General features: G+C 37.0%; 5 protein-coding genes across 10 annotated transcripts; 1 reads left to right on the top strand and 4 right to left on the bottom strand.

Moving 5' to 3' along the window:
• Positions 1-1,263: 1,263 nt before the first annotated feature.
• On the top strand, positions 1,264-5,265 carry LOC18597352 (Sec14p-like phosphatidylinositol transfer family protein). The gene is made up of 11 exons (XM_018123797.2): positions 1,264-1,551; positions 1,658-1,686; positions 2,441-2,524; positions 2,685-2,738; positions 2,879-2,956; positions 3,122-3,175; positions 3,273-3,332; positions 3,409-3,504; positions 3,831-3,932; positions 4,010-4,090; positions 4,734-5,265. The coding sequence occupies exons 1-11, from the start codon at positions 1,497-1,499 to the stop codon at positions 5,043-5,045; spliced, it is 1,005 nt and encodes a 334-aa protein (XP_017979286.1). The 5' UTR covers positions 1,264-1,496; the 3' UTR covers positions 5,046-5,265.
• A 190-nt stretch (positions 5,266-5,455) lies between these two features.
• Positions 5,456-7,245, bottom strand: LOC18597351 (weak chloroplast movement under blue light protein (DUF827)). Its single transcript, XM_007026327.3, has 2 exons — positions 7,060-7,245; positions 5,456-6,916 (listed from the first exon to the last, which is right to left on the bottom strand). The coding sequence occupies exons 1-2, from the start codon at positions 7,243-7,245 to the stop codon at positions 5,456-5,458; spliced, it is 1,647 nt and encodes a 548-aa protein (XP_007026389.3).
• A 3,628-nt stretch (positions 7,246-10,873) lies between these two features.
• Positions 10,874-16,448, bottom strand: AACT1 (Thiolase family protein). Of its 3 annotated transcripts, none has more exons than XM_007026324.3 (15): positions 16,059-16,448; positions 15,855-15,961; positions 15,392-15,490; positions 15,136-15,309; positions 14,926-15,031; positions 14,325-14,463; positions 13,963-14,040; positions 13,809-13,874; positions 13,039-13,124; positions 12,660-12,759; positions 12,467-12,577; positions 12,294-12,335; positions 12,044-12,130; positions 11,703-11,788; positions 10,874-11,216 (listed from the first exon to the last, which is right to left on the bottom strand). In XM_007026324.3, the coding sequence occupies exons 2-15, from the start codon at positions 15,913-15,915 to the stop codon at positions 11,183-11,185; spliced, it is 1,269 nt and encodes a 422-aa protein (XP_007026386.1). In that variant the 5' UTR covers positions 15,916-15,961; positions 16,059-16,448; the 3' UTR covers positions 10,874-11,182. The 3 variants fall into 3 exon arrangements, with proteins under 3 accessions (XP_007026386.1, XP_007026387.1, XP_088663871.1); XM_007026325.3 differs by having other exon boundaries at positions 15,855-16,001; positions 16,165-16,448; XM_088807745.1 differs by having other exon boundaries at positions 15,855-15,991; positions 16,165-16,448.
• Positions 16,449-16,587: 139 nt separating this feature from the next.
• Positions 16,588-18,782, bottom strand: ALKBH2 (oxidoreductase, 2OG-Fe(II) oxygenase family protein). 2 transcript variants are annotated; one of them, XM_007026321.3, is made up of 4 exons: positions 18,267-18,782; positions 17,476-17,592; positions 17,195-17,384; positions 16,588-17,012 (listed from the first exon to the last, which is right to left on the bottom strand). In XM_007026321.3, exons 1-4 carry the CDS (start codon positions 18,483-18,485, stop codon positions 16,942-16,944), a joined length of 597 nt encoding a protein of 198 aa, XP_007026383.1. In that variant the 5' UTR covers positions 18,486-18,782; the 3' UTR covers positions 16,588-16,941. The 2 variants fall into 2 exon arrangements, with proteins under 2 accessions (XP_007026383.1, XP_007026382.1); XM_007026320.3 differs by having other exon boundaries at positions 16,588-17,016; positions 18,267-18,694.
• A 289-nt stretch (positions 18,783-19,071) lies between these two features.
• LOC18597348 (Calcium-dependent lipid-binding (CaLB domain) family protein) lies at positions 19,072-21,844 on the bottom strand. Of its 3 annotated transcripts, none has more exons than XM_007026318.3 (4): positions 21,689-21,844; positions 21,110-21,229; positions 20,446-20,541; positions 19,072-19,666 (listed from the first exon to the last, which is right to left on the bottom strand). In XM_007026318.3, exons 2-4 carry the CDS (start codon positions 21,218-21,220, stop codon positions 19,370-19,372), a joined length of 504 nt encoding a protein of 167 aa, XP_007026380.1. In that variant the 5' UTR covers positions 21,221-21,229; positions 21,689-21,844; the 3' UTR covers positions 19,072-19,369. The 3 variants fall into 3 exon arrangements, with proteins under 3 accessions (XP_007026380.1, XP_017978558.1, XP_017978559.1); XM_018123069.2 differs by having other exon boundaries at positions 21,110-21,244; positions 21,689-21,824; XM_018123070.2 differs by having other exon boundaries at positions 21,110-21,264; positions 21,689-21,823.
• Positions 21,845-22,522: the final 678 nt, after the last annotated feature.

Raw genomic sequence — 22,522 nt, 5'->3', positions numbered from 1 at the left:
GGGAATCAATCACCCCACCAATACTTTATAATTTTTTCTTAAATTCTGTTGATTAGCCTCCGCAAAATTTGACTAACTCATTCATCCAAGCAAGAAATTGTTCCATGGAGTTTTTACTCATCCTACATCCAGGCCTGTATTGCATTTGCACTCCCATGGCATATATATGTTTTTGGGGTCTATAATCCAGCCCGTCCTGGGGGTGGACTTGGGCCTGCTTTTGAAATTAAAATCCGTTCAGGGATAGCGAGAGAAAAAACATACGGGCACAGGGATATCCTGGAATGCCTTTCTTGGTCTTAGGATATTCACTCTGCATAATGCATGGTCCCTAAAGCAAATGTGACAATAACAGATGACCATATATAATAATACTTGATAAGTGGGGGTTGACAGGGCATTCCATCTTCTTCTTCTTCTTCTTCTTCTTTTTATCTTTCTTTTTCTCTTTTTGGTGCAAAGTGAAAACAATATTCCCATCTTCTTTTCCTTTAGATGATGATGATACTATCGTATTTACGGTCGATGCCTTGACATGTCGTTAAGGGCAAGCCACCCACACTTTAGAACCCATCCATGAACCAGCACAAAATGCAACATCTCCTTCTCCTCCAAAAAGAAAAGGAAAGGACATGCATGGATCTGACTTCTAAGGCATCCATCCAACAAGAAAAAGGAGAGTTGATAAAAAAAAAAAAGTAATACGAAAGAGGAAAACAACGTTAAAACTTGGAAACAAGCAAGTGGCTATGTAATGCTACTTACTTATCTTTAACTTTAAGAAAAGAAATGACTGCTGCTAATAAAACTCATTGTCTCATCGATAGGACTTAATCTTATAATAATTAGGAGAAAGCAGGCAGCAGTGAGTGAGTCCAAGAGCAGCAACAGCAAGCCAAAAATGAAATATATACCCTTAATCTCAATGGTGATATTGGTAATAAGACTGCTGAAACTGGAAAAGGAAAAGAAAAGGAGGCAAATGCTTGAAAGGTGATTGAAGCTTCCGCTAGAGGTTTTGTTTTAGTAGTTGTCACAGCCTCACGGGCAGTGCAGAGTCGGTTGGCACAACAAAACTAGTTAGTAGTTGATCTTTGATTCGTCATTGAGTAATAAGTTAATGCATAGTGCAACGGGCTGTGGTGGTACTGTAGTAGGTGTAGGTGGGCCTTGGAGGTGTTTACGGGAGGCCCGACTTCCTTCCTTGACTCTTCTTCTGATAATTATAACTTGGGTCTAATCCTGTCGTTGATTCCTTCTTACTTCCTTTCCTTTATTTTTCACCATTGACTACTACTAATCTACGTTGCCAGAGACTTTCAACTCGTTGTGGTTTTATTAGTAATATTTGCTTCTGTCTACCAACAAATTCAATCAATAATCACAGTTTTAATTGACAATAATTTACTAGTAGTACAATTTAGAACTACCTGCTTCCATAGGATAATAGTAATTCACGGAAACAACAAATCGACGACATTGTGGGCAATTGAGAGATGGGGATCGTTTCTCAGGAAGCGATCGTTCAGTTGCAGGCATTAATGGATCGAGGTCTCTTCTCTTTTTTCAATATTCTGATTTTGATTTACTATCTTTTTCTTTATCCTGGGAAAGGTAAGCGATACGAAATTGCTGATTATAGTTGCTTTTATGGCAGTTGATGAGCCTCTCAAGAAGACATTTGAGGTACGCATTTCACTTTTTCTTTTCCCCTCTGATCTCTCATATCATATGTTATTCAACGCCAGTCAAATGTGTTCAGCTATCTTTCTTTATTGGCTAAAATCTTTTCCTTTCCAGGTAAACGCGTGAATTCTGTCTTTGTTTTCTCATCATTAGTGGCTGTACATATATCTGTGTTACTGCCTACATCTGATCTGCTCTTTTGCGTAATCTAGTTGCTATGCTATCTCCCTGCTCTATGTCCTTTGCTTTCTTACACGCATCTTTATTTTTAGTTGAAATGTGAGCTTAATGGGGACTCTGATCTTAACTTTTTCAACAAATGCTTCATCTCTCCTCCTCGTTTTTTACTGTTACCAGTAATTGGGGTCTTGGCTCTTCTTTTTCTGAATTCCATTGTCCCATCAAATGTAACTGCATCAAGCATCCTATCAATATCGTTTCATCAGAAGTAGGAAGCTAGGCAGGTTAGATGATGAATGTAATTACAAGAGAATTCTTTTGCCTCAAAAACGTATTGATGTTGTGAGGTAATCAAGAATATATTGCCATTGATAGTTCTCTACTTTGATGCAATTAAGGAACTTTGTAGGATGCTTGATAAGTTTATGCATAACTAAGGCATTTTATATTTGAGGGCAGCTTACAAAATGCTGTAGGGAACAAGATGTTTCATTATCGCTTCACTGGATGTTTTGGATAATTATTCTGCAACAATTTTTGCATTTGTTTGTAGTAATTGTTTCCCAATATGCAGAATGTTCATCAAGGCTACCGAGCTGAAACATTGGCGCGCTTTCTAAAAGCAAGAGAGTGGAGTGTTGTCAAAGCTCATAAAATGGTTAGTTAATTGGAGTTAGATGAGGCCAAATCATGTGTACCCCAATTTCCTCTTGGGTTTGGAAAGCAATAAAAATAGAAAAAAACTGTTGTTTTTGTTGTGGAAGTTGATAACAATGTCATCTTGGTATGATGGAATTGATTGCTGTATCATGTTTCAGTTGGTGGACAGCTTGCTTTGGAGGGTGCAGAATGACATTGACAATATATTAACAGTAAGTTTGTGTATTCTCAGTAGTTTCATCTAGGTTGCAACTGGTTGCTTTTCCTAGTAAACTACTAGGTTGATGCTTGTCTATGCTTTGAGTCAGCGAACAGTATTTTTATTTTTATTCAATGTAAATCTTTTCTACAGAAACCCATATTTCCTACTGAACTTTACAGAGCAGTGCGTGATTCACAGCTCATAGGAATGTCTGGCTACTCAAGAGAGGTGCTCATAATTTTTCAAATTTAATCTGGTTTATTGGGTTTACATTTTCAATCATACTATGTTGTGCTTCATGCAGACACAAAGACACTTGATTATAGTGAATTTATGATGGGAATCGCATATCCTCTCTGGTATGCTATTTAATTTTTAATTTTCCATCTCCAGGGGCTTCCGGTCTTTGCTATTGGTGTGGGACTTAGCACATTTGATAAAGCATCTGTAAGTTTTATGGTAGTGTGCATTACAAGTATTCGATCATTGATCAGAAAGACAACTAATGCGTGGTATTTATTTGCTTCTTTTATTTTATTTATAGGTTCACTACTATGTGCAGTCACATATTCAAATCAATGAATATCGAGATCGTGTAATTCTGGTGAGTAATAGAGTTTGGAAGTTTTTTATTTCTTGCCTTTTCTGCTCATTTGTTTGACATTTATACACTGTTTTAGCCTTCTGCATCAAAGAAGCATGGGCGACCCATAACCACCTGTATAAAAGTATTAGATATGACTGGCCTGAAGCTTTCAGCACTGACCCATATAAAGGTATTGCCTCAACTTTAGCTGCCATATTTTGTTCTACTTGGACTTGGGTAGCAGATTTGCAACCTATATGCATATGTAATTATCTTATCTTTAATCTCTGACACTGATAATTTTGGTAAAGAACCTTGAAAGATTCAATATTTGAATCCTGAAAGGCTGAGAACTAAGCTGCTGAAAAAGGCTTAACATAGCAAAAAGAAGAAAAACTCAATGTTAAACTGACTATTTCCAATTCTGAAGATTCGACCATCCAAACTTTTAAATATTTGATTTGACTGTATGCCTCATGCATCAGTATGATTATTTTATTTGTTGTGTTAACACAGTTATTGACAATCATCTCAACTATTGATGACTTGAACTACCCGGAGAAGACAAATACATATTACATTGTAAATGCTCCATATATTTTCTCTGCTTGCTGGAAGGTAAGCTTCGAATATGTATCCTTTTTTCCGGTAAATGGTTTTGACATGGATTGATGTAACCTTTGAGTTCTGAGCAGGTTGTCAAGCCCCTTTTGCAAGAGAGGACAAGGAAAAAAATTCAAGTGTTGCCAGGTTGTGGGCGAGATGAGCTGTTGAAGGTAAGGTGTTTTCTCATAATTCCTTCAAATATTGAAAAACATGGGTGTTCTAAAACCTGCCCGTTTGTGTGTTTAGATACTTTGGAGATACTCAAAATAATCATTCCTTTCCCTGTCTACCCCTCTCTCTCTGCCATAGCAGAGTGGGCTGAGGTGGTGCTGGCCCCGGAAGATGTTTTTTTAATTTTTTTTCTATTAACTATCTGAGCCTTATACTACTCTCACTTTTCTTTTCTTCTACTGTACTGAAATTTCAAGCAGGGATGCAATTTCTGTAGTTCTTTTGTTCCCATTTCTTTTTGTTTGTGGCAATGGGGTTCCCATTTTAGTCATTGAAGAAAGCCAATATATTTTAACTGTGAGATTCAATAGTCACCGTTATAGCTAGATTGCAGAGCTTACATACAGAAACAGCATGTATCCCTTTTTTCGTTTCATTTCTTCATTCGCATCATCTTGCTGTTCCACTGCTTCACTAGTAAATCCGGTACTTGAGAAGTCAAATGACAAATAACTAATTCCCTTATATTTGCTCGTATCTTTTCAACTAAACAGTGAATCATCAGGGGAAATGTAATTTCAGAACCATTTTTTCTGCTTAAAAAAAAATACTAATTATGTTGGCTGTATATCTTATCTATAGATAATGGATTTAGCATCAATGCCACATTTCTGTGGAAAGGAAGGGTCTGGGTCATCTCGCCATTCAGAAAATGAAAACTGCTTTTCGTTGGATCATCCTTTCCATCAACAGCTCTACAACTACGTAAAGCAGCAGTCCTTGGTCACTGAACCCGCTCAACCCATCAAACAGGGATCTTTTCATGTGGATCTGCCCGAGCCCGCTGCTGAAGGAACAGAGATTGCTAAAACTCTAGAGTCTGAGTTGCACAAGTTTGAGAATGGGAATGGGTTGTCCCGGTCGATTAGTGGCATCAAAATCGATGATGATTGAGACTCTTGATTCCCAATCAGGATGTGGTTTAATTCTACCATTCCGGGAATAGGATATGATTGAAAGTAAGAGTAGCAGCTCACATCCTCTTTAGGTGAGTCTGGGAGGAAAAAAGTCAGTACGATGTATGTGGAGTTAGGAATACTATTGTATTATTTAGTTTCACGGTTTTTAGTCAAAGATGACTTGATCAGAAAAATCTAGTTCACCCTTACTCAAATTATTGCTTTAAGTGGTAGATTATTGTCATTTATAAGATATAATAGAACTAAAGAGGCAAATGCTTACGCAAACCCAAATTGCTGGATAATTAATTGACATGTTTTGTTTTGTTTAATTTGTTCCCACCAAGGGAGGAAAGTGTGAGGGGAAACAGATTGTTTAGGGTGCAGCAGCTTTTAAGCTAGGCTTTAAGGTGCAACCATTTGTTCTTGTTGACGCCGTCTTTTAAGCTCACCCTCAATCACGCCCTGTGCCGCCTCTGCCATCGTCGCTGACTTCTCGGCCAGCTCGGTTGCAGCCTTGATTTCCTCCATTGCTTTCAAACTTGCTTCCAACCTTTTTTCTGTCTCACTTTTTCTGGCATTAATTGCTTCCAGCTCAGCCATTGCGTCAGCTATTTGCCTGTCTGCCATATCTCCAGATTCAACCACTTTCCTATTCAAAGATTCAAATTCCTCCATGGAGATTATAATCTTGCCACTGGATTCCGTGTTACCAATGTCCTCTTTTGCAGACAAAACCTGCATTTCATCAACAGCCTTTTTCTCTGCTGCTTTTGCTTCTTCAGCCTGTTCCAAAGCACGTTCTAGCTTTTGCTGTACCTCCTCCGCCGCTACTTTGGCGGTTTCAGCTTCTATTTTCAGCTCTTCAGTACTTTTCTTCATCTCTTGTTCTTCTCGCCTTGCATTTTCAATTTCTGATGACAGCTGTTGGAGTCTGAAATTGTGCTCCCTTAATTCATTTTGTTCAGCAACAGTTTTTGCTTCTTTGTCCATTTCAGCTTGTCGTTCTCTCTTCACCTCTTCCAATTCCAGCCCAAGGGAGCTCACTAAATTCCGAAGAGAGCATTCTTCATCCGCTACTTGTTGCAGTGTTGTTGTAGCTTCATTAAGCTCACCAGTTATAACTCTCACAGAATCCATTTCTAAAGCATGGGCTTTTTTCATCTCTTCTTGCAAGGCTTCGACCTCCGCTGTTGTTTCCATGAGCTTCTCCTCCAGATATTTCGTCAGCTCAGGATCATATTCTTTCCTCGAGGATATCAATTTGTTTTCCGTTTCCTCCTTGGCCTTCTTGTAAGATTTTTGCAGGGCATCTTTCTCTTCCGCGATATTTGCCTGTTCCTGGTACACCTGTTGGGTGGCTAACTTTACTTGTTGAATTGCTTCCTTCATGCCCGAGATTTCTTTCGAGAGCTCACTAACCCTTTCAGCATGCATTTTAGAGCAACGCTGTGCTTCTGCTGCCTGTTGGAATGCGGCCAACTTTGCTTCCAAGGCTGCATCAAAATCTTGCCTGATTTCATTGAGCTCTTGCTTCGCGGCATCAAGCTCCGTGGCAACGGCCATATATTGCTCTCTCGCATACTCCAATTCCATTTTACGTGCATTGCTTTCTTGATGGTTCTTTGATTTTTGGAGTTCAAGTTGCCTGGCTTGTTCCTTCACTGCCTCTGTAGCTTCAATTGCGGATCGCTTGGACTGGGTTATTGTTTCAAGTTTGCTGGTCAAATCCTGCAATGTTCTCTTTGCGCTTTCAAGATCAAAATCTGCCTTGGCCTTTGTGCTTTCGTCACTCTCCAGCTTTTGCTTTATATTGTTAATTTCTTTCTGCGCCAAGAGAAGCTGCGTCTCCTTGTCTATCACATTCTGGCAAACAACATAAGCAGATTAGGACTGCATACAATTATATATATAGCTTCTGCTTCTGCATGCTATATATAGGTATATATTAACCGGCCGGCCATTTAGATGGAAAAGCATTGATCAGACGTGGGTATTTGGTTACCTACCTCTGCAGAAAGTCTTGATTTTCTAGGAGTGCGTCTCTCCCTGGAAACAGCTACTTCCCCAAATAGACTAACAGCAGCTTTGACAGATTGGAACGGCACCCTGGTATCAATCTCTCCTACCTCTGCCCTTGGTGAACCTAAGGACTTGGGAAGGCGTTCGCTGTTTACGCGGCGGATATTAACCATTTTTGTCTTTGGTAGCCAATTGATCAATGAATTTCCTCGAAAGCTGACCTGCGCAAGAGCAGTTGGATTGCCATGATCATTATCCTCCTGCATTATACAGCTTATCGTATGGAAAACAACAACATACATAAAACTAGTACTAGAATATCGATTCAAGAATGAGAAGACTCTTGAATTCAGATACATTGCAAAGCCGTGAGCTATATGAACCATAAAAGCAAATCCAAATATGAGCCATAATCTCTGTTCTGCTTCTGCAATATGAACTATAATATCAAAAGGAAACCTTTTTTGTTCAACTGGGAGATCGCAGATGCATGCATTAATTTAGCTGATATCAGTTGAATCTAATATATTACCTACATCCCATTCATTTTTTTTTAAAAGAAAACATAAAGAAAGAAAGAACAATTGAATTAAACAAGTCAGGTGGCTTAAGAATGAAGATGGCATTGTTCATGGCAATGAAAATGATTTGCAAAAGGAACCTGATGCGGATACGTTGGAGGAAGCAGAAATTGAGGCTGTGAGACGAAAGTGAAGTTGCTTATTAGAAAACAAATTGGTGAAAGGAAAAGGAAGCCTTGAAGTTTGAAGTTGACGAAGTGCGGGTCCTGGTCTAGTCTGGTCTTGTGCTGTGCTGTCAAGAACATAAGAAAATAGACCCAAAATTAGAGGTGCCGTTCCTGTACTATTTTTGGAGGGAGAGTCACCATTGTTTGCGGCATTTCAACGATTAACCTTAATATTAAATTTGAGGAGAATGCTACCATCCTCATATCTCAGCCTCGCACACAAATTACAAAATAGAAAGTTTCTGTTAGGGTTATTGGTTGAAAGTCGATAATACTCGGAATGAAATGTCTAACGTTTTTTCACCAAATAAGAAAGGAAATAAGTAATAACATTTGACTGTTTCTAATGCAGCAGCTGGCTTCACCCACATTATTCCCTGTCCCAACAAAATTATCATGAATGACTAATATGGTTAATTGATATGCACTAAGATAACATTATCAAATTAAGGTGGGACTACAATTGGATTTACGGTTTTGTATAGTTTATATTTGACTTAATAAACAAGATTCTTGTTCATAAATTTAGAGTTATTTTATTAAGTATATTATATTTTCTATATTTTTTAAACGTTAATTGAATATTATCACAACTAAATCATTTACTAATTAAATTAAAAATTTATTTAACTTTTTATATTGTATATTTTTGTTTAAGTTTATTTCGATACTATTTTATTTTTAACAGTTTAAAAACTACTTTCAGTTATATAATTTTTCTCGTAAATCAAATATATATCTTTTTATTTAAATTTATTATTATGTGTAATTTACGTGCAATATTAATGCAATAATTCTAGTTCGGAGAAATGATTTTATACAAACAATATATTTTAAAAACATACATCCACAAGAAACCAGATAACACACTTAGATTGTAATAAACACACCAAGCAACACAAACAATTCAATCATAATGAAAAACTAAATAGTATTAGTATATTTCTTTCAAACTAAAAAGAAAATTAGTATATTTAGAAGTTATCCCAATTTAATCTTTGATTAATAATAACGCCTATTGCATTGAAGAATTCTTGTTGTTGGAAGTTATTAGAATAAGTGCTAATATTATGACGTATGCTACAAATTTTATAAGTTTATTATATATAAAATATAAAAATATATATTGATATCTTTTTTTTTAAAAGAGTTATTATTACCTCACTAGTTAATGATATGAGTCATAGAGTTATTCGTCCATATGTTACCATTAATCAAATTTATGCTAACAAGGAGGTCGAAATTAAGGGTGAAGCAATGAGTTGTGAAAATAAAAGCAGTTATATGAAAGTACTAGCGAAGGTGATTGGTATCGTTCATCAATTATGTGGTTCTAAGATGAATATCATTCTTTTGGATTTGCAACATATGATGTTCTATTTTACCGATTACAAGCTGTTTTGGTAATGTATGTATCTTTTAAACTATTTTTATCTTTCATATTATTTTTCTTTTAGTAGTTGTATAGTTGTATGATTTTGTAATTATTTCTTTCAATAATTATAAGTTATTTTTAATGAACCATCCCTACTTGTGGACCTACATTAAGGTTGTGATAAGTTTATGAAGAAGTATAAAATTAAGCCCAATGGACACTTTGATATTACTAGCACTGATTCCAGATATTGAATGGCAAGATCATATTGAAAGAGTGTTTGAAGACAAAACAGTTCACCCTTAATTTGATTTTCGTTTTCTTGAAGTTGCTGAAACATTTTTTAACTATCAATGCTACATTGATAATAGCTTTGGTTTTATAATGTTTGTTAGAGCTCTTTATGTTCACATTTATAATAAATGGCAAACCAAGCATAATAGCAAATATGGTAGCTTATTTACAGTTGAGATAGGAAATGATTTGCAGGAACTAAAACTTTTTATGTTATACCTTTCTATTTAGGTTTGTTTCGATACTATTTTATCTTTAAGAGTTTTAAAAACTAGTTTTAGTTATATAATTTTTCTTGTAAATCAAATATATTTATTTTTATTTATATTTATTATCACGTGTAATTTACGTGCAATGTTAGTGCAATTCATATTTTAAAAGAAGATATCATTTTCAAGTACTTTCTATCTAGGCTTAATGGAGTCGAAACGAAATTGAAAATTGCTATGATTCCATGAAAAAGGTTTCGTGGTTTGGATATGACATGTGACAGAGTGACGGGAATGAAGTTTGATGGAACAAGTGTAATGGAGCGGAAACAACGAGATAACATCTTAGAACTAAAAATGGGCAATGAAAAAAAATTTTTGATTTTTTTCGGGAGCTTAATTGGAAGTGAATTTGTTTGCACTTTAGCCACGGTTTGTTTCGATACTATTTTATCTTTAAGAGTTTAAAAACTAATTTTGGTTATACTATTTTATCTGTGAACTTGTTTGCACTTTGGCCATAATTTGTTTCGATACTATTTTATATTTAGAAAATTAAAAGCTAGTTTTGGTTATACTATTTTATCTTTAAGGAGTCATGATTAGAAAAAATAATTTGTCTCTTACACATTTGCAATATGTAGATGACACAATCTTATTTTGTGACTTGAAAAAAAAAAACTGAAAAGATGTTTATGTTTGAAATGATAAGTACATAAAACAAGCAGAAGAAATAACAGTAAGGTATATCTATTAAATTAAATAATTAGATTTATGTTAATTAAAATTATTATTTTATATCTTTTTTTAAAAATGCGATCAGTTACACAGTATCTTAAATTAATAGTAACGCCTGTTGCATCGACTGCCAGTGTTGAAGTTTGAAGTTGATGAGGTGCAGGTACTGGTCTAATCTGGTCTTGTGCTGTGCTGTCGAGAACATAAGAAAACAGGCCCAAAATTAGAGGTGTCATTCCTGTACTAATTTTGGACAGAGAGCCACCATTGTTTACGGCATTTCAACGGTTAATCTTAATATTAAATTTGAGGAGAATGCCACCACCCTCAGACCTCAGCCTCGCACACAAATTACAAAATATAAAATTTCTATTGGGGTTATTGACTGAAAGTCGTTGATACTCGAAATGAAATGTCTAACGTTTTTTCACCAAATAAGAAAGGAAATGAGTAGTAACGTTTGACTGTTTCTAATGCAGCAGCTGGCTTCACCCACATTATTCCCTGTCCCAACAAGATTTCTTCCCTAACTGGATTCAGATACATCACATTACATACTACTATATTCTTTCGGAATTATCTGATAACCAAATATCAATTTATTAAGATCAAACATCAACATTTCGGAAAAGAAGCAGCACTTGTCTACTCCCATAAGACATGATACAACTTGCTTTATTTCTTTTAAAGTTGAGAAACAAAAAAACAAAGAACCGCTAAATTTCACAGCAATATATGCATCGGTTTCATAACAATGAAGGTCCCACCTTCGTAACCGGCCTGCAAAATGCAAGATTCTTCATCAATGGCACTTCCCATTAACACCATAGCAAAGACTTGTGTTTACAAAATTTAACAGGTCAGAATAGTATACAGATTCTTGCTAAGGAACTTAGTAAAAGACCAGGTTCTCTAATGAGGACTTGGACATCTCGTTTTACTAAGTTGTGACAAGGCTCTTCTTTTCTGAATTTATAGTAAAGTGAAAAAAGAGTTTAACAGGAAGTTATTCAGGGCAAGGCAACATCAAATACCATGGAGCAGTCAAGCAGTAGAATCTACTTAAAATTATTGAACCAAACCACGATACATTTATTAATAATCTGGTGCAAACCTGCTATGAAATTTCTTTGGTTTAGCTCAAGAACTAGAGTAACAACTCTGAAACATATTAAGAACAATGTTGATAAAATTCTAATTGGACAAGAAAGTTATTAGGTGTAATGGGCATACATCTTACCAAATATATATATATATAAGGCTTACATGAGCTCAAAAACAAGGGCAGATGCTCCTCCTCCTCCATTGCAGATTCCACCAACCCCGAACTTTCCATTCTTCTGTCTCATCACCTGCAATAAAAAGCATCAATGCATCATCTACCGATTCATGTTACTAGGATGTGAGAAGGTGGGGTTGCATGTGTTTGTGTGTGTGTGTGTGTGTGTGTGTGAGAGAGAGAGAGAGAGAGCACAGGGGCCTCAGCAGCTATACACCATTCAACTTATTTGAAGAAAGAGAGAGAGGGGTGGGGTATTCAAATGTATTTCAAATCATTAGAAAGAAATTAGGGTGGCCAAAAACATAAATAAGCTCCTATGATTTACCCCCAACAATGTGACTAATATACGAGCTCCACTACACCCTAATGGATGTCCCAACGATACCGCTCCACCATGAACATTAACCTTTTCCTGCATCCCAGAAAGCACAAGCTAAGACATTGAAAAATCATATAATGCATTATAAGAGCCAAAAATGCATGATGAGCCAGGCTAAAGAAATCTTGAAAAAAAAAAGTCAATTATCATCAGTGAACTATTCGATTAAAAATTGAGAGGATGGTTGAAGATTTACAGGATTAAGGCCAAGCAGTTTTTGATTGGCAAGAGCCACAACCTGCAAAAAATTAAACAAAACATGGACTCGTAATGAACCAACTGATTTTCTGAAACAAAAAAGGAAAAAAAAAAAAGAAGAATATTACTATGATACTAACACTATCAAAAAGTATTAGCCTATTTTCTTACTGAAAAAGCTTCATTTATTTCATAGTAATCAATTTGAGAAGCCTCCAAACCAGCAGCTGAAATAGCTTTTGGTATGGCAAGGGCTGGAGCCGTTGTAAACAATTCAGGTGCCTGCCAAGACAAGCTCCATCAGCTTTACTTATCTAAAAATAAGCCAAAACCAGGAAATACAAACAAATATTATCTGCAGTACCTGAGCAGCATCAGCATATCCTCTGATCTTAGCAACTACTTGCAAACCAAGCTTGGTTGCTTTCTCCCCACTTACTAGCACTATCGCCGCTGCACCATCACTACCCAACATAACAGACCAGCCCATAACTAGTAAGGAATACCCTTAATCACCAATATATTAAAGAAACATGCAACAGCGATTTTATCGTAGCAAAACTTATATTTTGTTTGTAAAAGTGAGAAGATATGGCTCAAACTCATAGCATATCATTCCAATTTGCAAGACCAAATTTTTTATTACAAAGAAGATAGGGGCTGAATGCAATCGCAATCACATTAATACATTGCAAGTATAGGAACACATTAAAAAGGGATGGGAGGGGACAGCGAGGAGAGACCTAATGCTAGAAGCATTGCCAGCAGTAACAGATCCTCCCTCTTCCTTAAAGCTTGGTCTAAGCTTCCTCAATTTTGCAGCATCAAACTAGAAAAGGTAGAGATAAAAAGTGAAAAGATCAGCACCAAAGCATGTATTACAGTATTAGACCACCACAGATTAAGCATGGACATCAGGTATTATTTGGGACTAAAACAGCTATAATTGGACTGTTGCATCCAAAATAATTGATAACCATCAATTTGATGGGTCTTATATACTAAGTGAACCTGGAAATGCTATTGCTATTACAGAACCTTGTTCTTCACAATGGGTACAGTTTGTTGTAATTTGGATAGGACAAGTTAGAGAGAAGAAGAAGAAGAAGGGTTTGGTTACAACGAATGTCTAGAATCAAATGAAGGGTAATGCATGGACCTCCCAACCAAGGGAAATACAAAAAGGTGAAACAAGAAGCCAACATCTTCACTAGTTTTCCCCATTATTTTTACGGCACTTGCTCAAGCCAACTTTATAAACATAAAGAGACAATATTACAAACAAACATGCATGCATGCATGCATGCATATATACATACATACATACATATATATATTATATTATATTATCTTGGAAAGGGGGTAGGTGACAAAAACATCTTACCATGAAAAATAGGGTTCCAAAACCTTCCATGTGATTAGATATTTAGATAGGACAACCAAAGGTTAAAAACACAGCAAAGAACATCTGTTCAATGGAATATCAAATGCCAAGTACAACCTTCTCTTATACCTTTCCTAAACCTTCATCCCTATCTATAATTGTGAATGGTTTCCCTCTTCTCCCCGAAACTTCAACCTGCACGTACAAATATGGGAATTTATGTTACAAAATACCATAAACTATCGATTTTCCCCAAATTTTTTAGTGAGATCAGAAACCACACTGGAACTATTTCCCAAGCCAAGAGGCCATTGTTTTGAGCAGCAATGCCACGCTCAAAGCTTTGAATAGCATAAGAATCCTGCAAGAGAGGACAGGTATAACATATGGGAGAACATTAGCATGCATTAGTAAACACTAAACAATATTAATGAGAATACAACCAAAACATAAAAACACATTAAAAAATATCTTAACCCACGGTTTAAAGACCATTAAAGGAGCAACTTCTTAATGGGACGTGACCCCAAAACTTTGTATGAGGAGAATAGTATAAGTTACAAAAACGACAATAATCAACTCTACCTTTAAAAATACCAAAGACAATAGGAAGCGTTGAACATATGGATTGTGAAGAAACAGTACCTGCTCTTCTCGTGTAATGTTATGTTGGTCAGCACATATTTCTGCACATACTCCCATTCCAAAGTCATTGTATACATCCCATAACCCATCTTTGAGCATGCCATCAATAATGGTATCATGTCCTAGACGAGATCCCTTTCTGCCCAAAAATTGGAGATAGAACTTTCAATGACTTATGAACAACATAGAGATCATTTAATGCAATGATAACCAAACAAATCAAAAAGGAAACACCATCTTTTTAACCCAACCAATGATTTTCTGTGGTGGAAATGTAGGTTTACTCAGATATCTATCCAACCAAGCACCAACACTATTCCTATGCAGCAAATCTTCATAAAAACAATTGTTCAAGCTAAAATTGAATGACTAGCCACCTAATGCCCCTGGTGGGTACAAGGTCTTCAATTTCAGTTCAATGTCATCAATTAGGTTGTATGTCAGAATAACTTTTAAATCAGTTACAAAATTACCGTTTAATTATTAAAATAACATCAATATTTGCAAGATCAAATGTACTTGCTCAAATCCATGAGTATCAGAAAAGGCAAAAAGACAGCATGCAACAATTCAAGACTCGGAAAAAAACATGGATGCACACCTTGCCTCTGCCAAATACTTGGGTGCATTTGACATGCTTTCCATGCCACCAGCAATGACAACATCATTGATGCCTAATTGGATAGTTTGTGATGCAAGCATCACCGCTGGGATAGGAAGGAATAAAAGGAGGGACAAATCATAAGAAATTATGCATGCCCGTACTTAGCAAGAAGCATCAGCATTCTTTTTGTCCAGAAAGAGGATTTACCCTTCATTCCAGATGCACAAACTTTGTTAACAGTGGTGCAAATGATGGAATTAGGAATACCGGCACCTAATGCAGCCTGTCTAGCAGGAGCTTGGCCTAAGTTTGCACTAAGAACATTCCCAAAGAAAACCTCCTGCACAAGTGATGGATCAAGGTTTGCCCTTTTAAGGGCAGCTGCATATTTGTGTTAAAGAAGGCATTAATAAGAAGCGAACTTAAACACAAGGAGTAAAGAATTGTGGGTTTAGGAGTTTACAGTGGATGGCGATGGATCCAAGTTGGGTAGCAGAGAAAGAGGAAAGGGAGCCAAGGAAAGCACCCATTGGTGTTCGTGCAACACCTACAATACAAACATCTGCACGAACAAAGTTAAAACGAGGTCAATGTAAATTACTACTAGAATATTGTAAAGGCAAGTAGTAGAAATTACTCCTATTATGATTCATGATCATGAACAATATAATCTTGTAATCTCAGTTGTAGTCTTGTAAATAAGTGGGGAGGGATGCTCCAATTAGTAATACATATACCCTCCGAAAAATAACAAGTTAGGCAGAAGCAAGCAAATTCCTTTCGATAGAAACAAAAATATTAGAAAAATAATTTTGTTTCAACTTCGATGCGCGAGCGATAAGTAATTGGCTCAAAAGAGTGTAGCACTAAGTAAACTGATGAACTGACGGCAGAGAAGAAACGAAAATACTGAAAGAAGAAACAACCTCGAGGTCTGATTACGGAATCTGAAGAAGAAGAAGAAGAGGAGGAAGCTGGAGGAGCCATGGCGTTAAGCGCTCAAAGCTTCAAACCACAATCACCTCTCTGCAGTCTGTAAGATTAACATCACATGCGAAGAATTCTGTTTGAAACTTTTAAGGAAAAGAAAAAGACAGAGAATTAGAAAAACAGACAGTCCAGATTATTACCCAAGGCAAGATGGAGACACAAGTCAAGGAAATGAATTTAATTTGAACAAAGGAAAGATTTGAGCAAAGACTGGAGTCTTAGGTAGGACAAAGCAAAGCAACGAACCAAGACCGAGCTAGCCAGCCTGACTTTGGCTCTGCCAGAACAGAAGAAGAGAGAGCACAGCAACAACCACGTTGGAAAGCGTAAATGCACACGTATGCACGTTTGGGTCCAAAAGTGGTAGTAGTGTTCCACTTGTCTTGTTTCTTATGATTGCTGCAACAAGCCTCCTCGCCTCTATCCAGTTTGCGGCGCTATCTAATCCCTGCGTGTCTTGCTTGCATCATCGTTATTTTATATTTTTCCTTCTTTGTTCAACTTAGTCAACCAAGAAACTCAAATACAATACCTAATTAAATTCTATTTTTCTTGAATACCATCCGCTAAATTACCGACAAGACCTATCTTCCCCATTGCTTGCTTCCCTTTTTGAATGAAAAATTCAATAACTTGAATACTTATGGTGACACAGGCAACGGGCAATGCTGGTGCATAAGATACTGATGGGCGTCTTCAAGGTTTGAACGCCTTAATTAATACCCTTGTCATGTTCTTAAGTATTCCCCTGTTCATACAACCAGAACTATACCATACATTACAGACCTTGATTACAAAGTGCAGGTTTAGTTCCTTCCTACCCAAAATTTCATTGTGAGTTATTGATACAAAATTTTAACAGCAGGGCATGGGCATATATAACCATTTTCCTCCAATCCTGACATCAAAGAACATGCCTAAAGGTGAGGTTAATTCGAGTTGTCTCTGCCTTGGCACGCTTAGGCACAGAGTGTAGCCAGTCACGCTGAGTGTACCCTCTCATGACCAACAGTGATCCATGCTTTAGTCTAAAGCAGTGCTGATCAACGTTGTTGCTTTTCTTAAGCCTCTTCGATGGAGGTCCTTCATCAGATCTTTCTAGCACTCACAACAAAAACAATCATAAATAAAATCAATGAAAGCTCCACGGCTATGCTATTCATAAATAAAAAGAAAAGGAATCCAAAATGAGAATGTCAACATATACGTGCGCATTGCGTTTTTAACAAAACTAGTACAAGCCTCTACAAAATTGGAGGAGGATAAGCTTCTGTACCTTGGGACGACTTACGGCTTTTCTTCTTCAAGAAAAATTCACGTTCACATCCAAAGGAAACAGAAGCAATTTCTGGGGTTGATCCATAAAGCTTCTCATCATCAGCATGCCAGCCTGCGTAGTCATTACTCCCTTTATACCGATTTAAAAGCAAGCTATTAAATCTAGTCCCAGGTAGCATTTTATGGACCTTGAGGAAATAATCAAAGACATTATATTGCATTAGAGAAGGAAAAAATTGCTGATAATGATATTTAGTGAGGTGATGACCGCATTCTTACGGCATCCAAGATGTCCTTAAGTGGGGGGAAGTCATCCCAAGAATAAGCATGTGGCTGATATCCACTATAAATCAAGTCAGGCAATCCTGCAGTCGCAACATAACATGTGTCTCTTGGCTGCATGTATAGAATTCGAGAGAGGAAAAGACAAGCATCAGTTATTACTGGAAAGCATACATGTCAATAACTAAAGGTACCATTACCATCCATTTATGCTTAGAAAACATGCTTTTCACTCAGGCAATATGAATCAGTGAACTTTATCCATCACTACAACAAAATTGTGGTCATCATCAAGTCATGAATAGTTAAAAGATGAAAGATGATAGCAGTGATTTGTTGGTAACAATTTCAAGGCAACAGGTGAGGCTGGCATAGAGAAATACAAGAAAAGGCAGAAGATAGTCACAACCAACAGGAATATACTGCTACTCTTCAACTGCCATTGCCATTGCAAGGCAGGCAAGCAGGCAGAACTTGTTATTTACTAGAAGTAGATTAGAAAACACAAACAATCAAATCATTTGAAGAAAATAAACTGGCAGAGGCAGGCTATCAATAGTACAAGAAGAAACACCTCTTTCTTCATCCACAACCGCTGTACCACTAATCAGGAATCAGTGGCTAAAAACATGTAAAGATTGCTTCAGCTGAGAAATCAAGAAAACTGAAGACCCCACACCTCAAAAGAAAGTAAGAGAAAAAGGAGGAATTGAAACAAGGACGGGACTCGGGAGAGATCTAAAATTAGAGCAAAATATGGAATTTATAACACATAAAAATAGAAAAACCTGGAGGCAAGATCGACCAAAGACGCGTAGGGTGGGCCTTGTCCAAGGAATGTGTTTGTCGAGGTAATTGAAGAATTCCCAGCCATCGTCGTAGGCTACAAACCTGGGCACGTAAACTACTTCACTCCCGTTTCCAAGATCGATCGTTTGGGTCTTTTTAGCGTTGTCGTTAGGATTCGAGTCAGGGTCAGGGACCGCCTTCAACTTCAACAAACTCATGGACGCAGCTAGCACTCAAAGCTTTTTTGATGCCGACTCAAACAGACAAAGATGTTGTCTTGTATGCAGTTAGATATGACTGTATGAATCTGATGACGGAATGGAACTATCAAGTATCAACAGTGGACGGGAAGGAACCTTTGCTGCCTCAATTTACGGGGCAACACCGTTTCGGCTATGTGGTTTGGGCTTCATGCTAATCCGAAAAAGGCTTACCAGATTAACACTGTTGGGTTCGGGCCTTACTTCCTTTTACCATCATCCAACCTCTCCATTTTTCTTGCACCTTTGGTTTGGGCTTACGAGTAATTTTCATGAGTCCTTGAATCATTTTTCCTTTCCGTTAGTAAGTATTAAGGTGCATTGCAAAATCTCTTGATATTGGAGCAAAAAACTGCACTCTCACCTTACATTTTGAAACCTCCTTAGGCCTTCCCATTGATATAAAACTTGAGCATTTAAACAAACCGAAAAATAATAGATTTTTCTCAATTTAGTAAAACCAATTGCAGACATGCATATACTATTACAGTTTGTGCAGTTACGAGTCCATTGCCCGTTGCCATCCCATAAAATATAATCAGGATAGAACAAACGGCTTTCCATTCCATTAGAAACTGTTTCAAACCACCTATTTTATGCACAGTACCTTAAGCTGATGGCCTGATACTTCTAATCTACTTTTAAAACTGCCTGGGAAAACTAAGACTCCGGAGACATTCAACTCTGTCTCCCTATACTTAGAGAAGTATGCCTAGACTGACTGTAAATTCTGTAGAACCATCCACTCCCCCACTTCTTGGTACAAAAGATACAGGATAAAACCCACGCACCAGCACCCCAACACTATCTCACGAGCATCTGCACATCAGCAGATGGCTCAACTATCTTGAAGGACCATCAGAAGTCTCTATTAACCTGACCTTTAGTTCTATCTCCCCAGACTCAACTGCACAAAGCCTTAACCAAACGCTCTGAACCACTTCACCATTTATGCAACAAATAGAACTGTCTCTAACAAGACAATTATCACTGTCAGGGACAACCTTCCTTAGCGGCATCTCACCAGAAGAAACTTGCAGAACATGGCTCATTCTAGCAGCAGAGACAAGTGGCTGAAGGTTTAGATAAGCATGTCCCATCTTGTCATCTGCCTTGAAACGGTCTTTGTCAAATACTTCCTGTGGAAAAAGCATTTTTTGTGAATTCTTCATCAAAATCTGTTTTTACTAACAATGTCATTAGCATCTTCCAAAGTACTTCATCAGCCATATAGTAATAATGTTTTTTTTAAAGAAAGTAAGAAGGCAAACAATAACATCAGCTACAAGCATAAACTCACGAGTTATGAGAGAAATATTCCTGTCTGCTTTATAAATGAAATTAAAAACAATATAACATTTTCTACAAGCTGGAGGTCGTTGTCTGCTTCACATTGAAACTAAGAAAACAGTTGAAAACTTTTAAATATGTAGTCCAAAGCATGTGAAAACTAACAAGATGCCAATACTTCCAATATCTCTTACCATGTAGAGGAATCTTCAGGCAATAAATTTCTCAAATTCTTTAACTTCTATATGGCCTAATAACATTTGACTCAGCCAAACTCAGAAAATATAGATGTAACTCTAACAAACATAGGCAAATGGGATAAACTTAGGTGTAGCCATTGGCAGACCACAAAGCAAATCGTAAACCACAAGCAAATGCTTCAAAAGAAAAGGAAAGGTAAATGCACGGTATGTAAATACAAGGATTCTAATCAACCCAGCTTTAATAGGACAACTACAGATCAATAACTTCATAAACCTGGCAAATGACAGAACAAATTAAATGTAGCAGATCAAAAGAATTATAAATCCTATAATAATGAACAAAAAATACTTCCTATAATAGGTTTTGATCAGATAAGCAATCAAACATTTTTGAACAAGATACTGTACAAATATCGTAAACTTACCAAATTTAAAACTCCAACAGGATCAGTGAGGGAGAATGTTAGCTCTTCATTCCAGACTGGATTAAGGCAACTGTTGATAACCTTAGTCTTTGCCACCTGGAGTAAAAGACCCAAGTTGGTTGAAAATTTTCAGTGGTGAGAGAAACTAAAAAAAGAAAGCAAAAGTCAATGAAACACAAGAATCTGATACAAGCAATCAAAAGCAAAGGAGAAGGGAAAAATAGTTGGGGCATAAAAATGCTGCCAGCCTTCAGTTGCAAAGCCTTTTTCACAAGGAATTGGCACTAAAACTTGGCCCATTTTGCTAGAAACCATAGAGAATCCATCTCCCTTTATGGCTGATAAAAACATGAGAGAGGAAAAAGCAAATAACATAGTTCTTTGTGTCCCTATGTTTTCTTCTAACATCAGTTCGAAATACATAGAGCGACACAAAACAATTACTGATGCAGGATAGTGGGACGAATTAAAGAGAGATAGCATTGACAACGCAAAACATGAGTTATGCAAATTCTCTCAGGATAAAGGATCACTGAGAATTGTAGTATACGAACATTTGTACAGGACACTACAACAGCAACGCTGTGTACTTGAGGAAAACTAACAAAAGATAGGACATTGACAAATATGGTAAAAGAAAAAAATGAAAGGAGCCTAAACAAACCTGATCACCGAGCTTGACTACAACATAAGGATCACTGCTCTTGAAATCCCGGATGACCAACCTTTTACCTTGCACAACTACCACTTTTAGCAGTCCCAAAAGCTCTCCCATTTTTTAGCTCTACAAAAGCATACACTTTTGAAAAGAATAAGTCACTGCAAAGACCCAAAATTCCAACCAACAGAAATGATCCATGAAAAAAATGACGTTGAATTTGTCAATGAAAAAAGGAATTATCTGAGAAAAAAGAACAGGTGAAAACCAGAAATGACAAATCCATAGTTTCCAGACAAAGCCAAAAGGATACGCATAGCATATAGTAGATGATAATGAATTACTGAAAAAGAAGAAACTTTTTAAGACAGTCCAGACTCCAGAAACCCAAAAATCAAAGGGCTTTGGAAAGGCAAGGCTATGCTATGCTAAAATCATGAAAAAGGAGCAACAGACAAGAAGAAGTCGTCAAATCAATGAAATAATTAATTGGGGTTGTGAAAGAGAGAAACAGAAATGAAGAAAAGCATCAAAATAGATGCCAAATACCAGATCCAGCGAAGGAGAGAGAGAGAGAGAGGAGACCTGTGATTCCTGTTGAAGATGGTGTGGGCAATGGGTTAGTGGCTGGCATGCGGGGGCGGATGAAGCTTTTCTGCTTAAACTTGCAGACAAGGAAGGCAGCCCCGTTAAAGAGAAACTCTAGTGCTAATAGCTAGAGCCGTAAGAGCATAAACAAAAGAAAGAAAATCTGTAATTTAGGCCTTAATCAGGGAGACAAAGAAGCCAAAATTTACTCGGTTGGCCCAACACAACAGCAGAGACAAATTAACCCACTGACACAGACACAGACGCATAAATGATTTTGTGATCTAAACTCCATTTTGGTCTGGAGGTAACAATAATAACATTGTTAAACGTGAACAATGAACATTACAGACAGGCACGTGTTGGTCAGGAGTTGACTGGGCCAGGTCGGCCTTTCCTTTTAAGTTTCTTTGACCCTGACTCGCTCTTTCACGACCTTTTCTCAGTCATTCCTCTCCAAATTTCAATATAATATCTTATCTTTCCTTTTTGCGTTCGCCACCTACTCCACTCGCTTTTCAACTTTGAAGATGATGTTTTTGGATAAATATTCCTATGTAGAGTATACCACCAGTCAGTCAGCCAATCAGTCTACTACCAATACTAACTAAAACAACAAAACCAAAAAATATAGTTTTGACTGCCCAATCCCTTTGAATCTACCAGTGAAATAAATGACCATGACCGGGTCATAACAGATGTGAGCCTGGCCATGGTCCCTTCCTACGACTACTTCCCATTGCCTCAGCCCGCAACCCACGTCCATGCGGGATGACCGTGAATTCACACATAAATATACTTCACAATAAAATAAAAATACAATTAGGTGTC

The sequence above is a fragment of the Theobroma cacao genome, chromosome 6 (assembly GCF_053813885.1).
Source record: "Theobroma cacao isolate CCN51 chromosome 6, ASM5381388v1, whole genome shotgun sequence".
Taxonomy (NCBI): Eukaryota; Viridiplantae; Streptophyta; class Magnoliopsida; order Malvales; family Malvaceae; genus Theobroma; species Theobroma cacao.
This window is presented reverse-complemented; position numbering and strand designations above follow the sequence as displayed.

Excerpts from the sequence above, each read along its gene's own strand:
- LOC18597352 (XM_018123797.2), top strand. The coding sequence starts at position 1,497 with ATGGGGATCGTTTCTCAGGAAGCGATCGTTCAGTTGCAGGCATTAATG. Across the intron at positions 2,525-2,684 it reads TTGTCAAAGCTCATAAAATG|TTGGTGGACAGCTTGCTTTG; the intron begins GTTAGTTAATTG and ends ATCATGTTTCAG. Across the intron at positions 2,957-3,121 it reads TGTCTGGCTACTCAAGAGAG|GGGCTTCCGGTCTTTGCTAT; the intron begins GTGCTCATAATT and ends TTCCATCTCCAG.
- LOC18597351 (XM_007026327.3), bottom strand. The coding sequence starts at position 7,245 with ATGGTTAATATCCGCCGCGTAAACAGCGAACGCCTTCCCAAGTCCTTA. Across the intron at positions 6,917-7,059 it reads AATCAAGACTTTCTGCAGAG|AATGTGATAGACAAGGAGAC; the intron begins GTAGGTAACCAA and ends GTTGTTTGCCAG.
- AACT1 (XM_007026324.3), bottom strand. The coding sequence starts at position 15,915 with ATGGCTCCTCCAGCTTCCTCCTCTTCTTCTTCTTCTTCAGATTCCGTA. Across the intron at positions 13,875-13,962 it reads TGGCTTGGGAAATAGTTCCA|GTTGAAGTTTCGGGGAGAAG; the intron begins GTGTGGTTTCTG and ends TTGTACGTGCAG. Across the intron at positions 12,578-12,659 it reads GATATGCTGATGCTGCTCAG|GCACCTGAATTGTTTACAAC; the intron begins GTACTGCAGATA and ends TTGTCTTGGCAG.
- ALKBH2 (XM_007026320.3), bottom strand. The coding sequence starts at position 18,485 with ATGAGTTTGTTGAAGTTGAAGGCGGTCCCTGACCCTGACTCGAATCCT. Across the intron at positions 17,385-17,475 it reads TTAAGGACATCTTGGATGCC|GTCCATAAAATGCTACCTGG; the intron begins GTAAGAATGCGG and ends TATTTCCTCAAG. Across the intron at positions 17,017-17,194 it reads AAGCCGTAAGTCGTCCCAAG|AAAGATCTGATGAAGGACCT; the intron begins GTACAGAAGCTT and ends TGTGAGTGCTAG.
- LOC18597348 (XM_007026318.3), bottom strand. The coding sequence starts at position 21,220 with ATGGGAGAGCTTTTGGGACTGCTAAAAGTGGTAGTTGTGCAAGGTAAA. Across the intron at positions 20,542-21,109 it reads TAGTCAAGCTCGGTGATCAG|GTGGCAAAGACTAAGGTTAT; the intron begins GTTTGTTTAGGC and ends CTTTTACTCCAG. Across the intron at positions 19,667-20,445 it reads CTGTTGGAGTTTTAAATTTG|GAAGTATTTGACAAAGACCG; the intron begins GTAAGTTTACGA and ends CTTTTTCCACAG.